The sequence below is a fragment of the Pavona decussata genome, unplaced genomic scaffold, assembly GCF_977016875.1.
Source record: "Pavona decussata unplaced genomic scaffold, jaPavDecu1.1 SCAFFOLD_114, whole genome shotgun sequence".
NCBI classification, from domain to species: Eukaryota; Metazoa; Cnidaria; class Anthozoa; order Scleractinia; family Agariciidae; genus Pavona; species Pavona decussata.
The window spans coordinates 3,251,757-3,273,701 of NW_028145528.1; the positions used below are offsets into that span (position 1 = coordinate 3,251,757).

The window sequence follows — 21,945 nt, forward strand, 5'->3', positions numbered from 1 at the left end:
TGTTTTAAGAAAGTGCATATTTCATCCATGACGTAATGGGTGTGCCAAAGTACCGACTAAACGACATCTGTATTATGACCACAAGCAAGTAATTGTTTCGATTAGATCATAAAATTAGCCAAAAAGTTTCATACAATTGGTGGCTCTTGTATCTTCTGTTTATAATTTGTAGGGTTTGATAGTGTTTTTCTTAAAAAAAGAAAAAAAAAAAATGGTAGTTTTCAGCAAGAGTGAGTGTTAGGAGATTGGGGTTAATCCATAACAACTCCTCACAACAAAGAACCTGATCTCATGCGATATTTATGAGGCGATCAGGTTGAACATCAAGAAATTTGTTTCATCACTCAATGCAAAGAAATCGATGTAAAAGAGATTGAAGACTTAAAGATATAACTGGATTTTACTAAATCTTTTCAACGAGTCGATGAATTAAAAACAGAATTTTTTGTATTCCGAGGTTTTAAAATGTTAATGAGGGCGTGGCCAGTCACCCATAAATTACGGATAAGTAGTTAAGTCATGTGTATTACAAATTCTAACCACAGATGAGATCAATGCAAAACACTATACTAAAACGAAACACTGGCTGCAGTGAATCAGTTAAGAAGACAATGTCGAGGGTAAGGTTTTTGAGTATTAACATTGTTCTTTGCTTGCTTGTTGTGGTAGACGCCCTTCATGATCAAAACGAGAGTCTTCGAGTGGATGGACGAAAAAACATGATAAACGAAGATAGCCTTGGCCAAAGAAGGGGCAAAGTAAAAAAGAGAAACACCGTGGACTTCGAGGATAAAACCAGCGACAAGAAAGAAGGAAGCTGGCAGCCTCTGAATGTGAGAAGGAAGCGAAGCCCGTGCGATGGTGGTTGTCTAAGTACTTGGGGAGGTCCATGGTTTCCTCCTTATGGATTTGGCTGTGGTTGTGGCTGTGGTTGTGGCGGTGGATGTGGCGGTGGTTGTGGTTGCAACCAAGGCTCGTGGTGCCGTAAGTTATTCTTTATTCTTATGAAGCAGTCCTAAATAAATTTCTAATGAATGAGATTGAAATGTTGATGTGAAGAGGAATTCCCTCCACGAAATTGATATTGGAAGACAATTTCATGTTTCCTTTGGCTTCTGTACCATAGTATCTATATCATGACCCTATTAGTCAGTGTAGTCTTTAAAAAAATATTCTTTGTGGTAAGCACCAAGTGAATGGGGGATGGAATAATTTTCTTGCAATATCGTCCGTTTGTCAGCAAATAACTAGGGTTAACATAGAGTAAATTTAGTATGGAGTCCTGGTTAATATGACTAGTCTTCCGTGGCAGTATCTTTGCTGAAAAGAAATACCTTAAACCTTTACCCGCCGACAAATGGAAGAAATACAATGGCAAAACAACTCCGAAAAACAGCTTGCTTAAAATATAAGTATAAGCAAGAAGGGAAAACAACAAGATATATATGTGATTTTTCGATTCTTATTCTCTTCTTGCTTATACTTAGATTTTAAGTTAACAAAATGTTTTTGGACTTGTTGTTTTTCTATTATAAGAAACACCATTTGTAAGAAACCTATTGTAAGAAACACATTTTCTAGAGGACCCTTATGTAAACCACTTTTTGCGACGTTGGCATTCCTCATTAAAAATTACCCTCATCACCTCATTTGAAAGAAATTTTTATTTTCCTGCTGGAAATTATATGAAGAAAGTAGACACTTGAAGCACATCAGTGAGAAAAGGAGCAGTTGCCCACTCAATATATGTTAAGGTTTAAATGTATTATTTTGTGTTTTTCATCTAAAGCTATTGAAGCTGCAGATGCAGCAGCAGGAGGAGGAGGAGGAGGAGGGGGAGGAGGAGGCGGAGGAGGAGGAGGAGGAGGAGGAGGAGGAAGATGAGGAAATCCATGAGGAGACGGAGCAGGTGATTTGGTATGAAGATAATCTATCACAACTATTTATAGTTTAGTTACCACCAAACCAGAAGAGGATTAGTGATACTAAATTTAAGGTAGCCTGCCCTTTTTCTTTGTTACTGCTTGCGTTGCTCACTTCACAGCGAGACTCTCTCAGTTCCTAAAGAGATTCCAATACCTTCAAAAGCGGCCCGTGTTAAAAGATAACAAGTCTTGCTTCTTGTCTACCCACCAAACGTATTTTGGACCACTGTATCAGACTTAGATTCAGCTGGTTAACACGAAAATCTCGATAATTTCCGCTATATTTACAATATATTTTATGTCATTGGCAATGACAGCAACAAATGCTTGTTACACTTTTTTTTCCAGAGCACCATGAGTTTCAGAAAAGAAGACGATTGTAACGCTCCTTTTACTTTTGAAGTTTATCAGAATGGTATTTCCTTACCAAGGAACATTCATCGCTCGTGCAGACACATTCGCAAACAGCAAATAAACCAACAAATGTAAACTCACCGACAGAAAAATAAGAATCAAACGAATAAACAGACAACAACATCAAACGACGAAGTATACATTCATCACTGATGGAAACCTAGTGCATAGTTTCAGCCGGAACGTCTCAATAACCTGTCCTTTATGGTCGTCGGGGCAAGATTAGTCTTTCAATAGATGCGCCAGTGCCCCATGACTAGTCGTTGCCTTAATCCGTTCCAGTAAATGGCGCGTACAACGTTCTTCTGAAGGACTACACTCATCCCGACAACCATGCCACTCAAACTGGGATTCAACAAGCAGTGAAATACGTGTTAACGCAACTTACGTATTCTGGTATTTTGTTTGCTTTTTACGCAGTGTTACTCAAAGAAAAAAACAATAAATAAGAAAATAAGAATATGATATCGTTTAATGTGGTGATTTGAACCGACGTGTATTTAGGGACAATTTGTTAAGTACTGTTTATCATAGCAATCCAGTTAATCAGGTGTGCAAACGTGTGTGTAATAAAGTGGATACAAGGGGTGCACGACCGAATGATATTGGACGATTTGGTCAAATTATATCAATTTTGTGAGGTTTTGTGACTTGCTTGAAGTGGTTTTGAAAAAGAACCAGTTTTCCACAGCCTTCAAAAGTAAGCTACGTAAAGTCTTTATTTACCGAGGATAGCACAAAATAGCGTTCATAAGAACAGTAACAAGCAAGTGGCCCTTCTAAAAATGCAATATAAATTAAAATAAAATATAATAAATCAAGAATAACACTACAAAATACAATAATATCACAATAAAAAATTTAAATAAAAAACTACTTAAATTTAGAAAACAGACTAAACATGCAAGTAACTAGTTTAAAAACTGCTGACTTTTGAAAATACAATTCTATACTAATACTGACCGGCAGCTAGACTCTCTATTCTTTGTGAGACGTGGTAAATTTCGAATTCAGTTCTCTGTTTGTTTTCTTTATAAAATCTCAAAATCTAGTTGTCTTAAAGAGCGAGAAAGTTATAAAATTTAGTAAAATATAAAAAAATGCATGACTGCAGTTGTAGGTTTTTAAAGTATAAGCAGTCAATCGTATTGGACAAACTGAAATTTTCCTGTCGTTGTCGAATTGTCCCGATAAAATTGACAAATATCTACAATCCTCGCCAATTGAATTAGGGACACTTGGCTCTTTTTGAAAGTTTTTTTCCACTAAACGTTGCCTCAACAGAATCAAATCTTTGCTGTATGTCGTTCATTGATGTAATCCCCCGCCTCCTGTTCAATGTTGAGCATTAACACATGTGCGTGGATGCATGACACCCCCATAAATTCGTCTTTGTTCATCAACATTGTAAGGGCAGTTGAACCTTGTGTGGATTGCCCCACCGACGCCTCAGCTTGTCTCGAACATTTTGGCCAGGATCGTAGTTCGTGTACAAAATGTTGCACAAATGAAGTTCGTAACTGGGTTGTGTGAAAAAATCCATCGATTTCATTATACCCTCCACTCCATGCCGTTTCATTAGCTCATGAGTTTAGAAACTTCATATAGTGGAAAAAGTATTTTACGGATAAGTTTATGTTTGGATTTTCGGGAGTTTCTCCTCTTTAGACAGCTTTTTCAGGGTTCTTAAGGGAAGGCTGTGGAGTTTGCAAAGCTTGAACTTTCATAGTGGTGTGATTGCATTTTTTCACCCACAAAATTTTCTACTGGATAACTTTCTCCAAAAACGTTTCTTTTTGAAGTGGCATACTGAATGTTACATGCATGCAAAAAAATCAAGAAAGGTCACCGAGCAAAATTTCGAGAAAAAACAAATGTTTCTTACAGCCTTTATTTCCGGTTCTCGCGATTTTGCGCTGTAATTCAACTTCCCGTGTTGTGCGCGCGCGACTTTTGATAAACATTTTGATTCATTCAGCTAATTCGTACACCTAGCTTATGACGTGGGTGAGTTACGCGCGCGCACGCACGCGGCTAAACCCCTTTCGAGCCCCCTTAACTTAACTCTTTTGCCTGAATCAGAAAACCACTGAGCAGTGCTGTATATGATAGGCTTTTTATCTGTTTTTGTGCCCCTGGGAGAAGAAAGAACCAACAACAACAACTTTATTCTACCCCTAGCTACAGAGCACTACAGCTGAAACGACAAGAAACGTACAATCCCTCTGGGACAAAAAAGAACCAATCTTGATAAAGCAAAGACGATCGTCTTACATTGAAAGGAATTGTCTTTGAAGCGATTCTTTCATCCTTACCCGAGTCACTGGAACAAACATTTAAATAATCCAACGCGAAATGGATAAGCGCACCTTAAGATAATTATCCATCTTACATAATTTGCCTTTTTTTAAACTTATTCACTAGCTTAAAGTTAAGTTTTGAAGGGTGTTCAATACCTCATTATAATCGTAACACCAGAACCAGAGTAACCACTCTGGCCAATACAAGTACAATAAAAACTAAACCCAGGCAATGCAACTGTAAACAACCGTTTCAACCTCAACTTTAATAGGCGCGAAGCGTAGGGAAACGACGCGTGCAAGCAAGTCGAGATCTCTGAAATGCATATGATAATATTTCTCAACCAATAGATTTCTCCATTCCCGATAACTCTAACCAGAAGCCGTTTCCCTCGGATTTGCTTCACTCAAATACTGTACGTATACCTCCGATTTCTCGAGCCCTCGATAACACGAAACGCCCATAAACTCGAACCAATTCTTGGCTCCATAGGCGCAAATTTTGAACCAAGATAACTATTTAGAAAACCCTTGGGTGAAAACGACACCACGGCAATTGATCCCAATTTGACTTCCGATTTCTTGAATCCCAGAAATTGGGATTGCACTATCGCAAAATGCCGCTACTGTAAATACCGTTTAGTTCTTGAATGTAATATGTTCTGTTTGTATGGATCTCCTTTTTAACAAATGGATAAGGGGGCTAGTTTCTAAAGAAACTGTGGTGCTGCGTCGGTGGGGAGTAGAAACAAGTGGTTTGTTTATCAACAGAATTGATAAATAACGGTAAATAGGCCACTGTAAAGAGATTATAGCGTTCTTTACGGTGGGCAATTGACTTTTACTTACCAAATTCGTTGATAAACCAAACGTTAAACATTCGTGTCTTTTAGTTCATTATTTTAATGAAGAGAACAAGACTTTTAAATTTGAAAGACATGTTTCCCTATGTTATTTAGGTCCTCACGCAATCTACTCCCCGAAAAAACGGACGACCCAAAGAAGGGCTGCGAAGGAGACTACTCTGCAAAGGATATAAATGAATACTTAAAAGTTTCTACTGCGTTTTGTGAGCATATCTTGAAGACTGATTGCATTGCTAAAAATTGAAAACTGCACTTAACAGCTAAACCTAAAATATTACAGATCGATTAACAGTAGCTGATATATTTTTTGTGTACCCAAAAACGAACAAACAAATTCTTGACCCTAAGGTAACATTGTTGTACCATCATTCCAATATTAACAAAGATTTAATGACCTTGTATGATAATAAAAAAATTCACGCTGGCTTAAAGATATTAATTTTATTTTTCGTGTTAAACCAACACATTGTCCTTACCACTCGATTATAAAATTCTTATCTTCGCGCCACCGTGTAATGTCCTCTATGTATACGAATTTCTATATTATGTGGTCGCATGACGGAACCAAAAATATCCAATCAGATACAGCGAGAACCTGTGCTACCATTTAAGTAAAATTCGGTAAAATGGATACAAAAATGATGTTTAAATCGTGTCATGGGCAGTGTATGATCCATCTCATATCTGAACTATATGGCACGAGTATATTCAGTGTTTGGTCGCATGAAAGACACAATAATGTCCTTTAGATACAGCGACCACTCATAATGTGATCAGATGTGATGCCTGTCTTCGTGTATCTGCAGTTCTTTTGTGTGGTGTTGCCATTGTCAGTTGAAGTGAAGAAAGTTTCCACGACTGAGGACTTTGGTTTCAAAATGTTTCCCTGTACTTCCTGACGGAAATAATTTTTTTGCTAGTTTTCACGAGAATGAATAATTCATTCTTGTCATAGGGGGTGTGTTCTTGTGCTTTCCGCTCAGCAGTTATAATACTACCACAAGCAAACTGATTGTTCAATTTATTTAGATCATCAATTTGGTGACCAAAATTGTTGACAAAACTGTCCAGTTTTAAAGAGTTGTATCTACAGTTCTAAATGGTAGGCCTAACTGAAAAGTCATTTTGTACCATTAAAAAGTAAAGAACTAGAAAAGCAGTTGAAGATTGAGGCTGATATCAAAATTTTGGTATAAATACATCCCGAGGCCTTGCATTGTTAATGAGGGATGTCTGATCATTAAGAAATTTTTTTCATGGTTATGTGTTTACAATTATGACCTCAATGACTCAAGGCAAAGCTTTACGCTAGCGCTAACAACGCATTTAGAAATCTGCTCTTGATGAAGGCAGTTTACGATATGGAAAGGTCGTTGTTTTTCACTTTCAAACTTGTTCTTTGCTTGGTTGCTGTGGCAAATGCCCTTCATGATCAAAAAAACAGTCTTCGATTGGATGGACGACTGAAAAGCATCCTGATCAATGAAAAAAGCCTTGGCCAAATTAAGGGCGAACTAGAAAAGAGAAGCACCGTGGACTTCGATGAAAGAACCAACGACAAGGAAGAAAAACGTTGGCAGTCTCTGAACGTGAAAAGGTTTAACGTTGGAAGGCGAAGCCCGTGCGGTGATTGTCCATGTTCTTGTGGATGCACATCAGGTCCATGGTATCCTTCTTGGGGATGTGGTGGTCCATGGGGAAGTGGTGGTCCATGGGGAAGTGGTGGTCCATGGGGATGTGGTGATCCATGGGGATGCACCGGGAGCCCCTGGGGTTGCAATGGAGGCAGATGGTGCAGTAAGTTATTCTTTATTCTTGTAAAGCGGTCACTATATAAATTTCCAATGAATGATTTCAAGATTTTAAGAACAGTAAGACTCAATATGTGATACTGAAATGTCAACCTGGGACGAGATTTTCCCACACAGAGTAAATTTAGTATTTCTGTTCATACGACTGATCATCCGCCGTATGAAAGTGTCTTTGCTGAAAAGAAACACCTCATTTGACAGAAAATTGTATTTTCCTCATGGAAATTATAGGACGAGCGAAGAGACTTGAAGCACATCGGTGTGAAAAGGAGAAGCTGCCAACTTAATGTTAAAGTTTAACTGTTTTAACTGTGTGTTATACATCTAAAGAGATTGACGTTGAGGATAAAAATGGAGGAGGAGGAGGAGCGGGAGGAGGAGGAGGAGCTGGAGGAGGAGGAGGAGCTGGAGGAGGAGGAGGAGGAGGAGGAGCCACGATGAAGAGGAGCAGGTGACGTAGCATTGATAATCTATGACCGCGATTTATAGTTTAGTTACCACTGTGCTACCAGAAAGGATACGTCATGTAATATATCAAACACGAGAAGGCGTGTTTCATTAGATATCCAAACAGTGCCAAGAAGGTTGGAAAAAAAAAGGGTGGGGGGGGGGGGGGGGGCGCAGCCGAGCTTTTTTTAAACGACTTCGAGGTGTTTGGGTACCTGATAAAACACGTTTTCGAGTGTTTGATATGGCTTTTCAAATTATCTATACTTCTTGGAGAAATTCAAGGCTAAAGTTGGCAAAATTTTAAGGTAATTAGGAACACATATCCAAACCACTGTCACAGAAGTGATTTTCTTTCTTTTCTCTTGATGAATTATTAATGCATTTGAGAAAGTAAATTTAAGCTAGTTCCCCCTCTTTTCGTAGCCACTGCTGGTGTTGCTCACTTAAGAGCGAGCCGGTCTCAGTTCCTACAGAGATTCTAATACCTTCCGTAAGCGACCCGTACCGTCCTAAAAGTAACAAATGTTCTTCTTCGTCTCTTCCATAAGCCCTGTCCGTCTATCACCAATCCTATCTTGGATCACTGTATCAGACTTAGGTTCAGCACAAATCTTGATAATTTTCGATACATTTACCGACTTTATTCAATATACTTTTGTCATTGGCAATGACAGTAATAATGATTGTTACCCTTTGTTTTCCAGAGCACCATGGGCTTGAGAAAAGAAGATTCTAACGCCTCTTTTAAGGTCGAATGTTATCCGAATGGTATTTCCTTACGAAAGAATATTTATCGTTCGTGCATACACATTCGTAAACAGCAAATAAACCAACAAATGTAAGAGAACCAACAAACAAATAATAACCAAACGAAAAAACAGACAACAACACAAACAATGAAGTATACATACGTCACTGATGGAAACCTAGTGCATAGTTTGAGCCGGAACGTCTCAATAGCCTATCTTACATGGTCGTTGGGGTAAGACTAGTCTTTCAATAGATGCAATAGTGACCATGACTAGTCGTTACCTTAAACCGATTCTAGTCAATGGGGTCGTATAGCAGTCCCTTGCAAGACTACGCTTACCCCGATAACCATGCCACTCCAACTAGGACTCAACGAGCGGTAAAATACGTGTTAACCCAACTGATGTATTCTGTTATTTTGTTTGCTTTTTACGCGGCGCGGTGTTACTGAAGCCAGACAAACAAAAAAAAAAAAAAAAGGAACATCATAAATGAGGAAATTATATTGTTTAATGTGTGATGTAATCCAACTTGACTTTTAGAAACAATTTGTTAAGTACTTTACATCAGAGCAATGTTAATCAGATGTGTAATAAAGTGGATAAATGGGGTGCACGATCGAATGGTAGTGGACAATTGTTTCGGGACTTACTTGTAATGGTTTTGAAAAAGAACCAGTTTTTCGCAGCTGAAAGTTAATCAAGAGAGACGTTGTAAATTTCAAAGTTTAGTTTTCTGTTTGTTTTATTGTACTTGAACCATGTCTAGATCCGCCCCACCGAGGCCTCGTCCCGAACATTTTCGCCAGGATTGTAGTTCGTGTACAGAATGTTACACAAATGAAGTTCGTAACCAAGATTGGTGAAAAATCCCTCGATTCCATTACACCCTCCACTCCATGCCGTTTCGTAGTTCATAAGTATAAAAACGTCATATAGTGGAAAAGGTACTTTACGGATAAGATACTGTTTTGGATTTTTTACCTTTTTGGTCAGCTCTTAAGGGAAGGCTGTGAAGTTTACAAAACTAGGTGTCAATGGCATGCATCTTAATTAAGAAGAATCGAATTTTATTAGCAAGTTTTCAACGAGAAATTGAAATATCAGAGGTCTGAAAACTTAGTCTTATACATCAGGCTATAATTTTGAAGGTTTCGTCTCAATGCTATTGGACCGAGGTAATCCAAAGAAAGTATCCAGCACTAAACAGTCGAGAGGTTGCCTCTTCGGGTTTACATTGGCTCTACCATTTCTCTCTACATGAGATACACAAATTGAATGCGACAGTAGTGTGAACATTCGCCTCCCACCAATAATCTCGCTCGGATTCGATTCGCGGAATTGACGTAATATTTGGGTTGAGTAAGTTGTTGGTGTCTCGTCCTTGCTCCGAGAAGTTTTCTCCAGGCAACTCCGGTTGTCTTTTTTCCTCTCTCCAAATGCCACGTCGATCTGGAGAGTGTCTCCATTTATTCCTCGGCGTTGAATACACAATTTTATTTTGGCTGGTTAGGGATACGGAATGGAGGGAATTGGAAATGAACACTCCTTTGTAACAGGCCTTGTGAAACTCGACCTGATACATTATTTTTCTCTTCCTGGTGAAAATGTACACTGCTTGGGCCCTTCTAGTCTCGAAAAAGTTCCCTGAACGATGTTATTACTCCTTTGGGTATGATTTAATTTTGACAATGAGGTTTGCTGCTGAGGGATAAAATTCTTGAACGAATCATGGAAACGGTAAGGCAAAGACGACCGGGTTACATTTTAAGGAGGCTCGAAAGGGCTTTTAGCCGTGTGCGCGCGTGTAAGCCACCCACGCCATAACTAAGGTGTACGCGTCAGCTGAATGAATCAAAATGTCTATCAAAAGTCGCGTGCACAACACCTGAAGTGGAAATGCAGCTTAAAATAGCAGGAACCGGAAATAAAAGCTGCAAGAAACATTTGTTTTAATCTCGAAATTTTGCTTGTTAACCTATCTTCATTTTTTGCATGCATGCAACATTCAGTATGCTTCTTTAAATAGAAACGTTATCCAGTATAATTTTTTTTGGTGAAAAATGCCTTTTTTGATATAACACAATATCTACTGGATAACGTTTTGTCATATTGCCAGAGAAGTTAAAGAATTTAGGGTGATTTCCATCAAAGCTATAAAAACGGAAGGTCATCGATTTAGGTTTTTGAGGTATTTTGCAGAAACTGCAATTTAGAGGTCATTTGTGTGGAGTTCACTTCTTGCCATGGTAACCGCTATGATATTCGAACTAGCTTTAAAGTATAGGCTATTAACTGAGTTACAAAGACATTTATAGTTTGAACACACGATCAGAAACAAGTTTTTGTAATCTTTCATCATTTCACAAACAAACTTGAGCGTCCTTAAGGAATTGCCTTTGAAGCAATTATTCCATATTATTAAGTGAATGATAATGTTTTGTCTAACAGGTCAAACCGGAATCAACCTTACCCACGCCACTGGAACAAATAATTTAAATAATCCAACGCGAAATGGATGAACATATCTTAACTATCATGAGTGTTAAATTAATACGATGGTGCAATCCGATCCGTTTTACGGGATATTCAAGACTAACAACTGAACCAGGAACTCAACAGACTGTTCATTCGCGTGGCAGGCTTTGGTTAGGAGAAATAAAACGCTAAAAAACGCTTATAGATACCCATCAGCATAATCAAACACGTGATCGTCCAATCTGTTAGTATTGGCTGAACGTACTGAATACGTGCGCGCTGTGAATCGGCGTGAGTAAGAAAAGAAAGGGCCCAAATTGGATCACTAAGGTTGGTGAAACCCAATTTTCTGATTACCTTCAACGATTATAGCCGTTCACGCACGGCTATTTAAAAAAATAACACTGTATCTTATTTAAACTCATCGACAAGATGAGCTTGGGAGCTGGTGCCTAAAAGATGGAGGGGCCTATAGCGCGAAAGTGTAGCACTGCCTTGGAGGTAACCATGGCAACCAAGCGAGCGCCAACCACCCGGCACCGTCACACTGAACGCATTCAGTGGAATACTTACCACAACCCATACCTATCTATCCAGGGGTGTGAGGAGTAGGAATAAAAACCAGCAGATATCACAGGCCGTGAATAGCAATGAGCCGCAAAGATCGGCAAAGCAAAGCACAGCAAAGCAAAGCCGAGCTGAGATATGCAATCACATGAAAACCCCAGCAGACTCAGGGGCCATCCCACACAAGCCTGCCTGCCTGGGGCTCAACCGCTGTTCCGCTAGCATTGTCTCGAGGTTAACCTTGCCTAAATTATATTTAGCCACATAAAATTTAAAACTGAGTGGATATAAAAGGTATGAGGACTGGCCTTTGGTATTTCAAAAGAAATGGAGAAAAATCCGCCATTTTTTCTATTGAGGTCGTTTTTAGGATCGAGTTTTTTGTCAATTCAAACTGCCTTCCCAATTTTCACGCACGGCAAATAGAAGACGGATCTTTTATTGGAAAAAGTCCTTTTTAACTTTGAAAATTGGTGAACAGGAACCTTCCGCCTCTGTAGTTTAAAAACTACTTGTTGGAGTTGCGTTTGAAAATTTTGCCTGTTGGGTTGGAGAGCTACGGTTTTAAGCACACGAGTGATTAACAATGGATGTCAAAACTAACACTACCCATTCAAGAAAACCACTTGACTGTAAAATATATACAATTTCCACGACATTTGAAAACCTGTCGCGCAATGAACAAGGAAAGCGAAAACGTCCGTCATCAGGAGCTCTTTTCAGAGCTCTTCGAAACCCTGATCTGGTATTCCCTTGGAGCAGAGGGCGTGCAGACCAATGAGAGTCACCCAGTTGACGCCTTACCGCTAAAGGATCTATAAGTTTTGCCATACTGTAAGTAAATATCCCAAGAACAATAGGGATTATGTGTGATGATTTTAAGTTGAGTGGCCAAAAAACGAACAAGCAAATTCTCGACCACAAGGTAACACCGTTTTTTATCATCATAATAAAACAATTGGCTTTGACAATTCCTTATGTAAGTAGTTCAGAACAGCATTTCCTTACATATGAGTTTATTTTTGTTGGTCAAATGACAAAACCAAAATATCCAATGGGATACAGCAAGAACCTGCGCTCCCATTTAACTGAATAAAATGCGGCAAAACTGGGTATAAAAATGATGTTTAAATCGCGAAATGTGTAATTTAGACACATCCTTTATACGTGAGCTCTATGGAACTAGTTTATTTAGTGCTTGGTCGTATGACAGATACTATAATGTCTACTGAGTGGATACATCGAAAATTGGTGTGATGTTTGTGTTCGTATATCTACAGCTATTGCAGTTGTAGTAAAGAAAGTTTCCACGACTGAGAGACTTTCGTTGTAAAATGTTTCCCTTTACTTCCCAGCGGAAAAGTATTTTTGGTAATAGTTTTCACGAGAATGTATAATTAATTCTTGTCATAAGGGGGTGTGTTTTTGTGCTTCCCGCTCAGCAATTATAATACTACCACAAGCAACTGATTGTTCAATTTAGGTCATAAATTTGGTGACCAAAACTGTTGTTAAAATTATTTGTCTTAAAAAATACGTATCTACAGTTCTAAATGGTAGGCCGTAAAAGTTAATTTGTACCATTACAAAGAAAGAGCTAGAAGAGTAGCGGAAGATTGAGGCTGATATCAAAGTTTTGTAATAAAAATATCCCGAGGTCTTGAAATGTTAATGAGGGATGGCTTATCATCAAGGAATTTTTTCATGGCTTTCTGGTTACAATTAAGACGTCACTGAATCAAGGCTAAGCTTTTCGCTCACAGCGCAGTTTAAAAAATTGCTCTAGATTCAGGCAGTTTACGAAATGGAAAGTTCGTTGTTTTACACTTTTAAACTTGTTCTTTGCTTGCTTTGTACGACAACTGCCTTTTATGACAATACAGAAAACTTTTCAAAGGACGGAGGAAGATATCCACTCGAAATTGACCAAATATCAAATCTAATGCGGAGAGACGTCATAACACCTGAAAACAGCTTCGTTTTAAATGAACTTCAACTGGGGCAAGAAAATACCCGGGAAGAAAGAGACGAAATCAAAAACAAAGAAAATAGGAATCGTCAATACCAAAGGTTCAATAGCAGAAGGCGATGCTTTCTTGGTTACCCGTACGATTGTTCTACAGGATTTCTAGATCCCTTATTAGAATGGTCAAGTCAATTGGGATGGACACCAGGTCCTCTGTATCCGGAGTACGGACCAAATTTTAATCGCGGTTGGATGGGGAGGGGAGTTCCGTTTGGATATAACCACTGTGGATGTGGGGGCCCATGGAGCGGACCAGGGTGTTGTTGTGGCTGCAGCAATAACGGCTGGTTTTGTAAGTCATGTTTTTATTTACGCATTCTTAAACGTACACTCATTTAGGAGTGTTCAATAGAACAAAGTGTTGTCAGGACTTATGCTGAAATCATGATACTTGCAATTTTTGTGAGAATTGAAGCAGCTGGAGATGTTTTTAATATCAAAACAATATATTCTGCCAGAACTGAAAGTTATGAAATTTCGAGATTTAGCTAACACAGTCGGAAACAGAAGATTTAGCTACTTTGCTGAGCCTTGTCTTAGCTAATTAAACTTGGCCGATTACCTTGTCAGCAAACATCAAACCCTACCTCTGTTACATGACATTTAATTAAGTAAAAGTCAAAATTGAAATTTTCTATACATTCCCAATCTTTTAAAATTTCACTAAAGGGACTATTCTACTCTTAATAGAAATGCCATAAAAGCATCCTTTATCCATTATAGATTTTTTCTGGAAAGCTCTAATGGGTTATTCAGGTTGTAGCCTGCAAACGAACTTCTCTCAGACCTGAGTTGAGGTAAAATCAAATATTTCTGAAGGTGTCTGCTTCTGAATACGTCTTACTTCGATTTTTGTTCCGTTCGCTTATAGGTGGTGGCGGTGGTGGTGGTGGAAACGCAGCGGTTAACGACTGTCCTCACAACGTTGCCATGAATAAGGCTTATTTCTCACCAAAGCGGCCCAAACAGGCTGGGCACTTACCACTATTCCAACCTTTCATGGGAAAGCAGTTTAAAGCTCCACCCAAAATGAAACTAGGCAAAACAAAAGATTTTCGGCGTGGATACAAGCGCTTCGATGTTCCTTACAGCACTGGTGCCCCTTATGGTGCGGCGCTGCCTCCTGCTTACGAATATCCCTGCGACCCAAGCTATGTCAATTGGCCGTGCCAAGCTCCGGCTCAACAAAGCTCAATTGCTGACCAAGTTGTAGGGAGTTTGTTTTTGTGGAAACCAAATGAAAATCCTCTGCCAAAGAAGCATTCGACAGTGAATTCCAAAAATTAACACCGTTAAATCAGTTTGCCATGGCAAAACTCCCTTGATGCAAACGATCCATTTGAAACAGGAAGAACAGTACCGTAATGCACGGATCAGAGGAAGGAGATTAATTAGTGAAGAAAACAAACCGGCTATCCATATTTTGCTTCGAGGTATATGCGATTAAAAAACATACACTGTCCATGACTGAAAATTTTAAAACAGATATTTCAAGGAACAGTTAAAAACACTTTGTGTTTATTAATTAATATAAGGCTGCCAGCAGGAAATCATACTGTAACTCGGCGCACAAAAAAACACAGAACACTCAAACACTTAAACTTGCAACAGTATATGTATTAATCAATGCTCCGTCGTTATTCTTGTACGGTTAATGAAACCATCTCAGTGGTAATAAATAAAATTGGCGAAATGCTTATTGATTTAATGCTTGAGTCACAAACCATTAAAGCTGTAATCTTCAAACTTGACGGTTTTATAGTGCGTAAAGTTATGATCCCTAAATAGCCACCATCTTGGATTTCTCAAAATCTGCAAACCATCGAAACAACCCAAAAAGAATCAAAGCAAGTAAAAGTAAATCAAAACAACACTCAATCGGGATAAAAATGTCAAATTATTTGTAAACGCCTTCATCAAAAAGCAAATAAACATATTAGAAAGTGCGAAAAACATGCGTCAGCTAAAATATGACTACAACGGAGAAACCCAAATTTTTCTGGCATGTCACATGTGTTGCATGACGTGTGTTGCAAGAAGATTGTAGTAAAGTAGAAAAATAATGAGAATGACGTATTATTCTAGAAAGTGACGCAGGCATACTCGGAAAAAAGAACTCGAGTTTTCCTATCAGGAGTCGAACCTAAGACCTTTAATCGGAAGGGCTTAGGTTCGACTCCTGATAGGAGAACTCGGATTTCTTTTTTCCGAGTATGCCTGTGTCTTTTCTAGAATAATATATCATTCTCATTCATTCACCAGGCTGGAAATATACCATCACGTTTATTTCATAGAAACATAATATGCAAAGCTTGAACAAGCGTTTTCTGCTCCTCCCTCCTTCACCATACTCAGTTTGATTTAAGTTAAGCTGAGCGAACTTTCGACGGAGAAAACGTTTTGCTACACATGACCTGAACTACCTAAATGTCTAGCACATAAAACCTTCAAATTAAAAACGGCCAAGGCAAAACGTGTAGAATTTTTGAACATCTTAAAAGAAGAATATGTATAAGATATGCAAGGAGTTTGACTTCCTCCCATTAAAACGCAGTTTATGAAAACTGCGGTCTTTACCACTAATTCTTAATCATCTCCTCTGTCTTATTTCAGTGCTTCTTCGAAGTACGCAACTCGTTCAAGGTTCAGTAGTAACATTTAGCACCCACGTTTACATGCAATAAGGAGTTCTAGTTACGTAATTAGTCTTAAACCGGGCGCCAGCGTACCTCAGACTTGCTGAAGATATCGATGGCAAACCTATAGAATGATCAATTATAGATTTCGTTTTGAAAATTGGGTGATCCGACTTTCAACGAGGTGACTTTATCCCAACTTTTTGCGCAACAAATTCATTTAACGATGATCAATCATACATAAATATCACATAATAATGTAGTGGATTTAAGACAGGCTAACGCAGAATTGACGGAGTCTTTTACAGAATCCTTTAAGAAAAAGTTTCCTTTAAAAAGTTTTGGCCATTCTGACTTAAAAAGTAGATTTCGCTCATTTCTTGTGTGTTCAGAAGCTTTCTTGTACTTATTACAAAAATTTTACTCCAATATGTGGGACTCCCGTCATTGTTTCCGCATTCTCGATAGCAAAAAGTTACACACCATTTTATTGGCCACGTAAGGGCAGACACGGAGCACTTGCTCGATTCCTTGGTACCTTAACACGCTCCAGGAGAGACGCTGTGATCGGTGCTTAAAAAGATTAATTAAAACAAAGTCTCCGTAAAAACGTTCTAGTCATTCTGACTTGAAAAATAGATTTTGTTTATTTTAAGTGTCTGCTGGTTTCAAGAGATTTAAACATCGACATAAACTCTGAAAGAATCCGATCAAGGCGAGGTCATCCGGATTGTAGTTTTGGGATAATTACATGAAAATCTGTGCACACACTAGAAATAAACGAAATCTATTTTTCAAGTCAGAATGACCAAAGCATTTTACGGAGACTTTGTCTTAATTAATCATTTTAAACACCTGTGACAGCGTCTCTCCTGGAGCGTGTTAAGGTACCAAGGAATCGAGCAAGTGCTCCGTGTCTACCTTTAAGTGGCCAATAAAAGGGGGTGTAACTTTTTGCTATCGAGATTGCGGAAACTATGACAGGAATCCCACATATTGGAGGAAAACTTTTGCTCTCAAAAATCACTCAAGTAGAAATGAATTTCCCCTTTCCTTTTCATGTCCATTCTATATCCATCTTTGAGGAGAAATGAAATTGTTTATGTGCCTGTTTCTGTAAAATCAAGGAAACGCTGCCAATTTGTAATAAGATGCAGGCCAGCTTTGAAATAGTACACTTAAATGATGTCATAACTATAACAAAGAACTCCTACAACAAAGCAAATTGCTGAAAACGATGTGTCTTGGCAAGGTTTTGCTAGCGGCTTCTTATTTCTTAATCCTGCTTACTGACTCGAACTCGTTACAGGAAAAGATAGGTAAAGATGCAGAAATTCAGGAGTTGGGTGACGACATAACTTTGTACCATAGAAATTTTGGTTTGAAATTCGAGACGTTTTGGCCTCAGAGACGTAAGGCTAAAATAGAAACTAGACGTTTTTGGACTAAAAGACGCCCTGCCTTCAAATCTCGTTGCTCATCATCGAAACGATGTTTTCCCAACATGCCGTACAGTTATGACTCTCCCTGGCCATATTCCCATCATATCCACCATATCGGATTGTGGCCAACATCTCCTTATGGTTTGTGGCCGCAGGACATTTGGAAAAACGAGTACGGTTATCCGTTTGGAGGAGGCTATGTTGGACATGGATGGGGATATGGAGGATGGAATTATCCCTTTTCGCCCTCCTCATGTTGTCAGTGCTCATGTGGACATTGGTGTAGTAAGTATTATAAAGTGATATAGTGATATAGCAGGGTGATCGGTGATTTCGAATCAGTAATTTAGGCAGTGCTGTTGACGAGCGAGGGGGTACTAAGAAGCATATAAGAGTTGATTGGTCAGATACAAGTTCGTTTATTTCGGCTTTTGTTTAAAGTAAATCATTTTCAGCCTATAGGTTGTACTCTTTTCTTTTGAGAGGACGAGGAGGTCTATCTAACATGCACTTAAGGTGAAGTAAGGGTTGCTAACATGAAATAATAGGTACCTGTTTTATATTAAGGACGTTTGTTCAGATTTATGATCAATTTTGAAATATAAAATACTCATGCTGTCCTGTTTGTTTAAGTCAGTGAATCGAATATTTCAATTACTTTATTTTGAAAGCCTTACGCTTGGGATGTTTCTTAACAAAGTGGTGGAAGTTGCCTTTTAATCCTTGTATAGCTTTTGTGTTAGGTTCGGTGAGTTAAAATGTTATCTTTCTACCCTTGATTACCTAAATAAATAAGCAAACAACTCTTTGCTGTGTTAAAATAAAGATTGCGGTGGAGAGAAGAGTGGAGCAGCGTCCCCAGGTGCGCAAACCCCAGGGCCCGCGGAAGGACCTCCAGGTTCTAATCCATCAGGGGAAACAGAAACCTCCACTCAAGCTCCATCCGCACAACCCACTTCAGCAGCTCCTAGCTCGCAAGGGGCATCAACCTCCAACCCATCAGGAGCAACCAGCCCTGCTGGAGGGAATCAACCAACACTAGCTACTTTAGCACCAGCAATGCCACCCACTACAGCAGCTGGCGCCCAAGCTCCATCCACACAGCCCACTTCAGCAGCTCCTACCTCGCAAGGGTCATCAGGAGCAACTAGCCCTGGTGGAGGGAGTCAAACAACACTAGCCACTTTAGCACCATTAGGTCCACCCACTACAGCAGCTGGCGCCCAAGCTCCATCCACACAGCCCACTTCAGCAGCTCCTACCTCGCAGGGGTCATCAGGAGCAACTAGCCCTGGTGGAGGGAGTCAAACAACACTAGCTACTTTAGCACCATTAGGCCCACCCACTACAGCAGCTGGCACAACAAAGTCACTCCCAACTTCTAGCCCCCAGGAGGCGACAAGCCCAACCGGTGCGAATCAGCCCTCCAAGGGTGTACAAGCTACTACTAATGCAGCAACTACACAGCCCGTTACAATGGCTACCTTAAAACCACTACGCAAAATTGTGTAGGCGTATATTTTTATGTATATGTCCACGTATACATTCCCATTCTCTTTCCGACATTAAAAGTGTTCAATAAATGAAAATTGTTTTGGGTATATGCAGGGTTTTACAATATTTACCCACTTATTTATTCACTTAATCCATTTCGAAATGAATTCGCTAGAAATTCGCTTTGATATATGTATTCGCTAATGAAATATTTATCCATTTTTAATCATTTTAAATACAACAAACAGACAAACATAAACTAAAACGTATATATACATATTAACAAACGGCTTTTCAGTTTGAACGTTACAATGTTTTATGGACTCACAACGAAACGCCTCGCGTTCTTATTATATATTATCCTCTTTGTAATTGCTTTCGGAAAATTGTTCGCCGGTTTTGTAATCGCTTTCGGGAAATTTGCTCGATCTCAAAATTATTTGCACCAAAGGATTTATGTTTTTTCTCTGCGTGGAAAACTAACGAGAGGGTTAGCATTCTGGACTTTATTTCCAGCAATCGAAGTTCGTTTTGGATGTTCTCTTAATAGTCCTGCCACAATGACAGTACACTTGTAGAACAAAAGCGGACGTGCTGCCGATTAAAACAAATATATGGGAAAGTAATACCTCTCTTTCGTTTTCTGTTGTTGCATTTTAAATATAAGTTTGTTAACTCCTTGTATTGGGTTATAGGTTGTTCAGTTTAAAAGGAAGAATTTCAAAACCGTATAGCTTATGGCGGTCCTTAATGAATACTCATAAAACTAAGTAAGACATTTTTCGTTACACTTTTTGGTAACTAAACATAAGGCCATTTGAAAACTCATACCTTCCTCAATACTGAGATGCTTTCCAGCTGTAAAAGGAAAAAAAATTAGTGGGTTCACAGTAAAGAATCAAGTGCACTAGTTTTTGCCAAAAACAAGGGGTTCATACTAGGCACCAAAATTGCACTTGCGACTTATCGTCAACAACCGAGCGGAGAGGTTGAAAGGAACAAACTGTATTTCACACAAGGCAAAAGGTTGACGTGTTATCGGTGAAGGTGTATTTCTTTGAGAAATCCACAACGTTTCACAACCGTCATAACGAAAAGGTGGCGTTGCACTCTCTGTCAACTGTCATCCAGTGGTTTTGTTCGTAATTTGTATTGATGTAAAATCTATTAAAAACCTTAAATTTTGTTATTGTTGTCTTGACAGCCGAGCGCATGATACATTTTCGAATTACGAAAAATTTACGAAATGCTTACATCAAATTGTAGTCATCCTGTTGGGAATTTACAGTTTCAGAAAACTCCATGTTCGGTCTACGCACTGTTAAGAAAAAAAAATAACTAAAAAACCCGCAAACCCACGAGCACTTTCCGCCAAATCCCGCCATCAGGATATTTTGGGTGAGGAATGACTGACAATCAAGTAATTGGCTTATCATGCTCTGATTGGACAAGTGCGTTGGTAAGAAAGGTTTCAGCCTCACTTGAGACCGCACTTCGGCTCTTTGAAGTTTCGGCGTTTCCTCAGGGCAACTAAGTGTGATCAGCCAGGTGAATCGACACCCATTCACACTCAATACCCTTGACGTGCACTTCAAATGCCTTTGAAGTGCCTAAAGTGAACTCACCACATAAATGATGTCTTTTAAATTATCCGTTTGTTCAAGACGCATGACCGCTCGCACTTTTCAGCTGAAACTCGCAAAAGCGATGAGTTGCATTACCCTCATTAAATTTCGGTTCACTCGTGCAACTTCACATCTTTTGTTTGAGTTCCTTGTTATTTGCTCTACTATTTCAAACTAGATTTTACTTATTTCTTCAGCTTTAAGTGAAATCCTTTTCGATACAAACTCAGGGAACGCTAGCCACTACTCATGCGAGAACCATTCAACCCTCCACCGGAGCTTCTTCAACGCCTACAACCTCTTGCGTACAAGTGACATCAGTGGAAGCAAGCCTACCATGGGCGCACAAGCCGCTACTCGAATGCCGCCGACACAACCTACTACAGCAGCTGCCACAACCCAAACGCAGCCCGATGTTCATTTCCCTAGGGTCGACCAGTCCTACTCAGAGAAAACAAAGTACTGGTCAGGGGACAACCACGCAACCACATCGAAAGTACCGACAACGTATGTTTCCTTAGGCACACCCAGTCCTACTCTCTTCCGCTCCTATCCACGCAAGCCATGCAAGTCAGAAACTGTCAACTAAATCCTTACAAACTAACCCAAACTTGATTTTTGTCGAACGATTGGAAATAAGATAATATTGAGCAAAACATTTCAGGAAAGGATTAATGATCGGAACTTTACGGGCTTGCATTCAGTTAAGTCACCGAAGAGTGTTTAAGTTACTTATTACACCCATTTTGAAATCACCGGTGATCGTTGCAATCTGATTGGCTCTCAACAGTGCGATTTATTCCCAAATTGCACCATTTTTTGCTCTAAATCGCATCCTTTCTTTAGTCTGTCAAAATGGAAATGAAGTAACAAAATAGAATATTAATATTGACAATAAAACTCTGTGATTTCAAAATAGGTGTAATAAAGTGGTAATTGAACATTTTGTCGTGCAATTTTGGTCTGAAATCATACTTTTGATTTCAAATAAAACTCGCACTGCGCGCTCGTTCGATTTTGACATCACGCGTATGATTTCAGACAAAATTGCACTCCACTCAGTTCAATTACCATTATAAATCGTTTCGTGAAAAAGTCTTCGGTCTTTTGAGAGCAATGAATTAAGAAAATTTCCTAAAGGAAATAAAGCTAACTTATAAAA

At 39.1% G+C, this 21,945-nt stretch overlaps 4 protein-coding genes across 5 annotated transcripts; all 4 read left to right on the top strand.

The window, feature by feature from the left end:
- Positions 1-564: 564 nt before the first annotated feature.
- Positions 565-2,415, top strand: LOC146470242 (uncharacterized). 2 transcript variants are annotated; one of them, XM_085122330.1, is made up of 3 exons: positions 565-984; positions 1,790-1,917; positions 2,274-2,411. In XM_085122330.1, exons 1-2 carry the CDS (start codon positions 612-614, stop codon positions 1,882-1,884), a joined length of 468 nt encoding a protein of 155 aa, XP_084978456.1. In that variant the 5' UTR covers positions 565-611; the 3' UTR covers positions 1,885-1,917; positions 2,274-2,411. The 2 variants fall into 2 exon arrangements, with proteins under 2 accessions (XP_084978456.1, XP_084978457.1); XM_085122331.1 differs by having other exon boundaries at positions 760-984; positions 1,790-1,909; positions 2,274-2,415.
- A 4,353-nt stretch (positions 2,416-6,768) lies between these two features.
- Positions 6,769-9,139, top strand: LOC146470243 (uncharacterized). The gene is made up of 3 exons (XM_085122322.1): positions 6,769-7,302; positions 7,647-7,767; positions 8,471-9,139. The coding sequence occupies exons 1-3, from the start codon at positions 6,849-6,851 to the stop codon at positions 8,484-8,486; spliced, it is 591 nt and encodes a 196-aa protein (XP_084978448.1). The 5' UTR covers positions 6,769-6,848; the 3' UTR covers positions 8,487-9,139.
- Positions 9,140-11,839: 2,700 nt separating this feature from the next.
- Positions 11,840-15,525, top strand: LOC146470244 (uncharacterized). The gene is made up of 2 exons (XM_085122306.1): positions 11,840-13,878; positions 14,458-15,525. Exons 1-2 carry the CDS (start codon positions 13,365-13,367, stop codon positions 14,871-14,873), a joined length of 930 nt encoding a protein of 309 aa, XP_084978432.1. The 5' UTR covers positions 11,840-13,364; the 3' UTR covers positions 14,874-15,525.
- Positions 15,526-17,432: 1,907 nt separating this feature from the next.
- Positions 17,433-20,320, top strand: LOC146470245 (uncharacterized). The gene is made up of 2 exons (XM_085122296.1): positions 17,433-17,949; positions 18,491-20,320. The coding sequence occupies exons 1-2, from the start codon at positions 17,460-17,462 to the stop codon at positions 19,174-19,176; spliced, it is 1,176 nt and encodes a 391-aa protein (XP_084978422.1). The 5' UTR covers positions 17,433-17,459; the 3' UTR covers positions 19,177-20,320.
- The last annotated feature ends 1,625 nt before the right edge of the window (positions 20,321-21,945 follow it).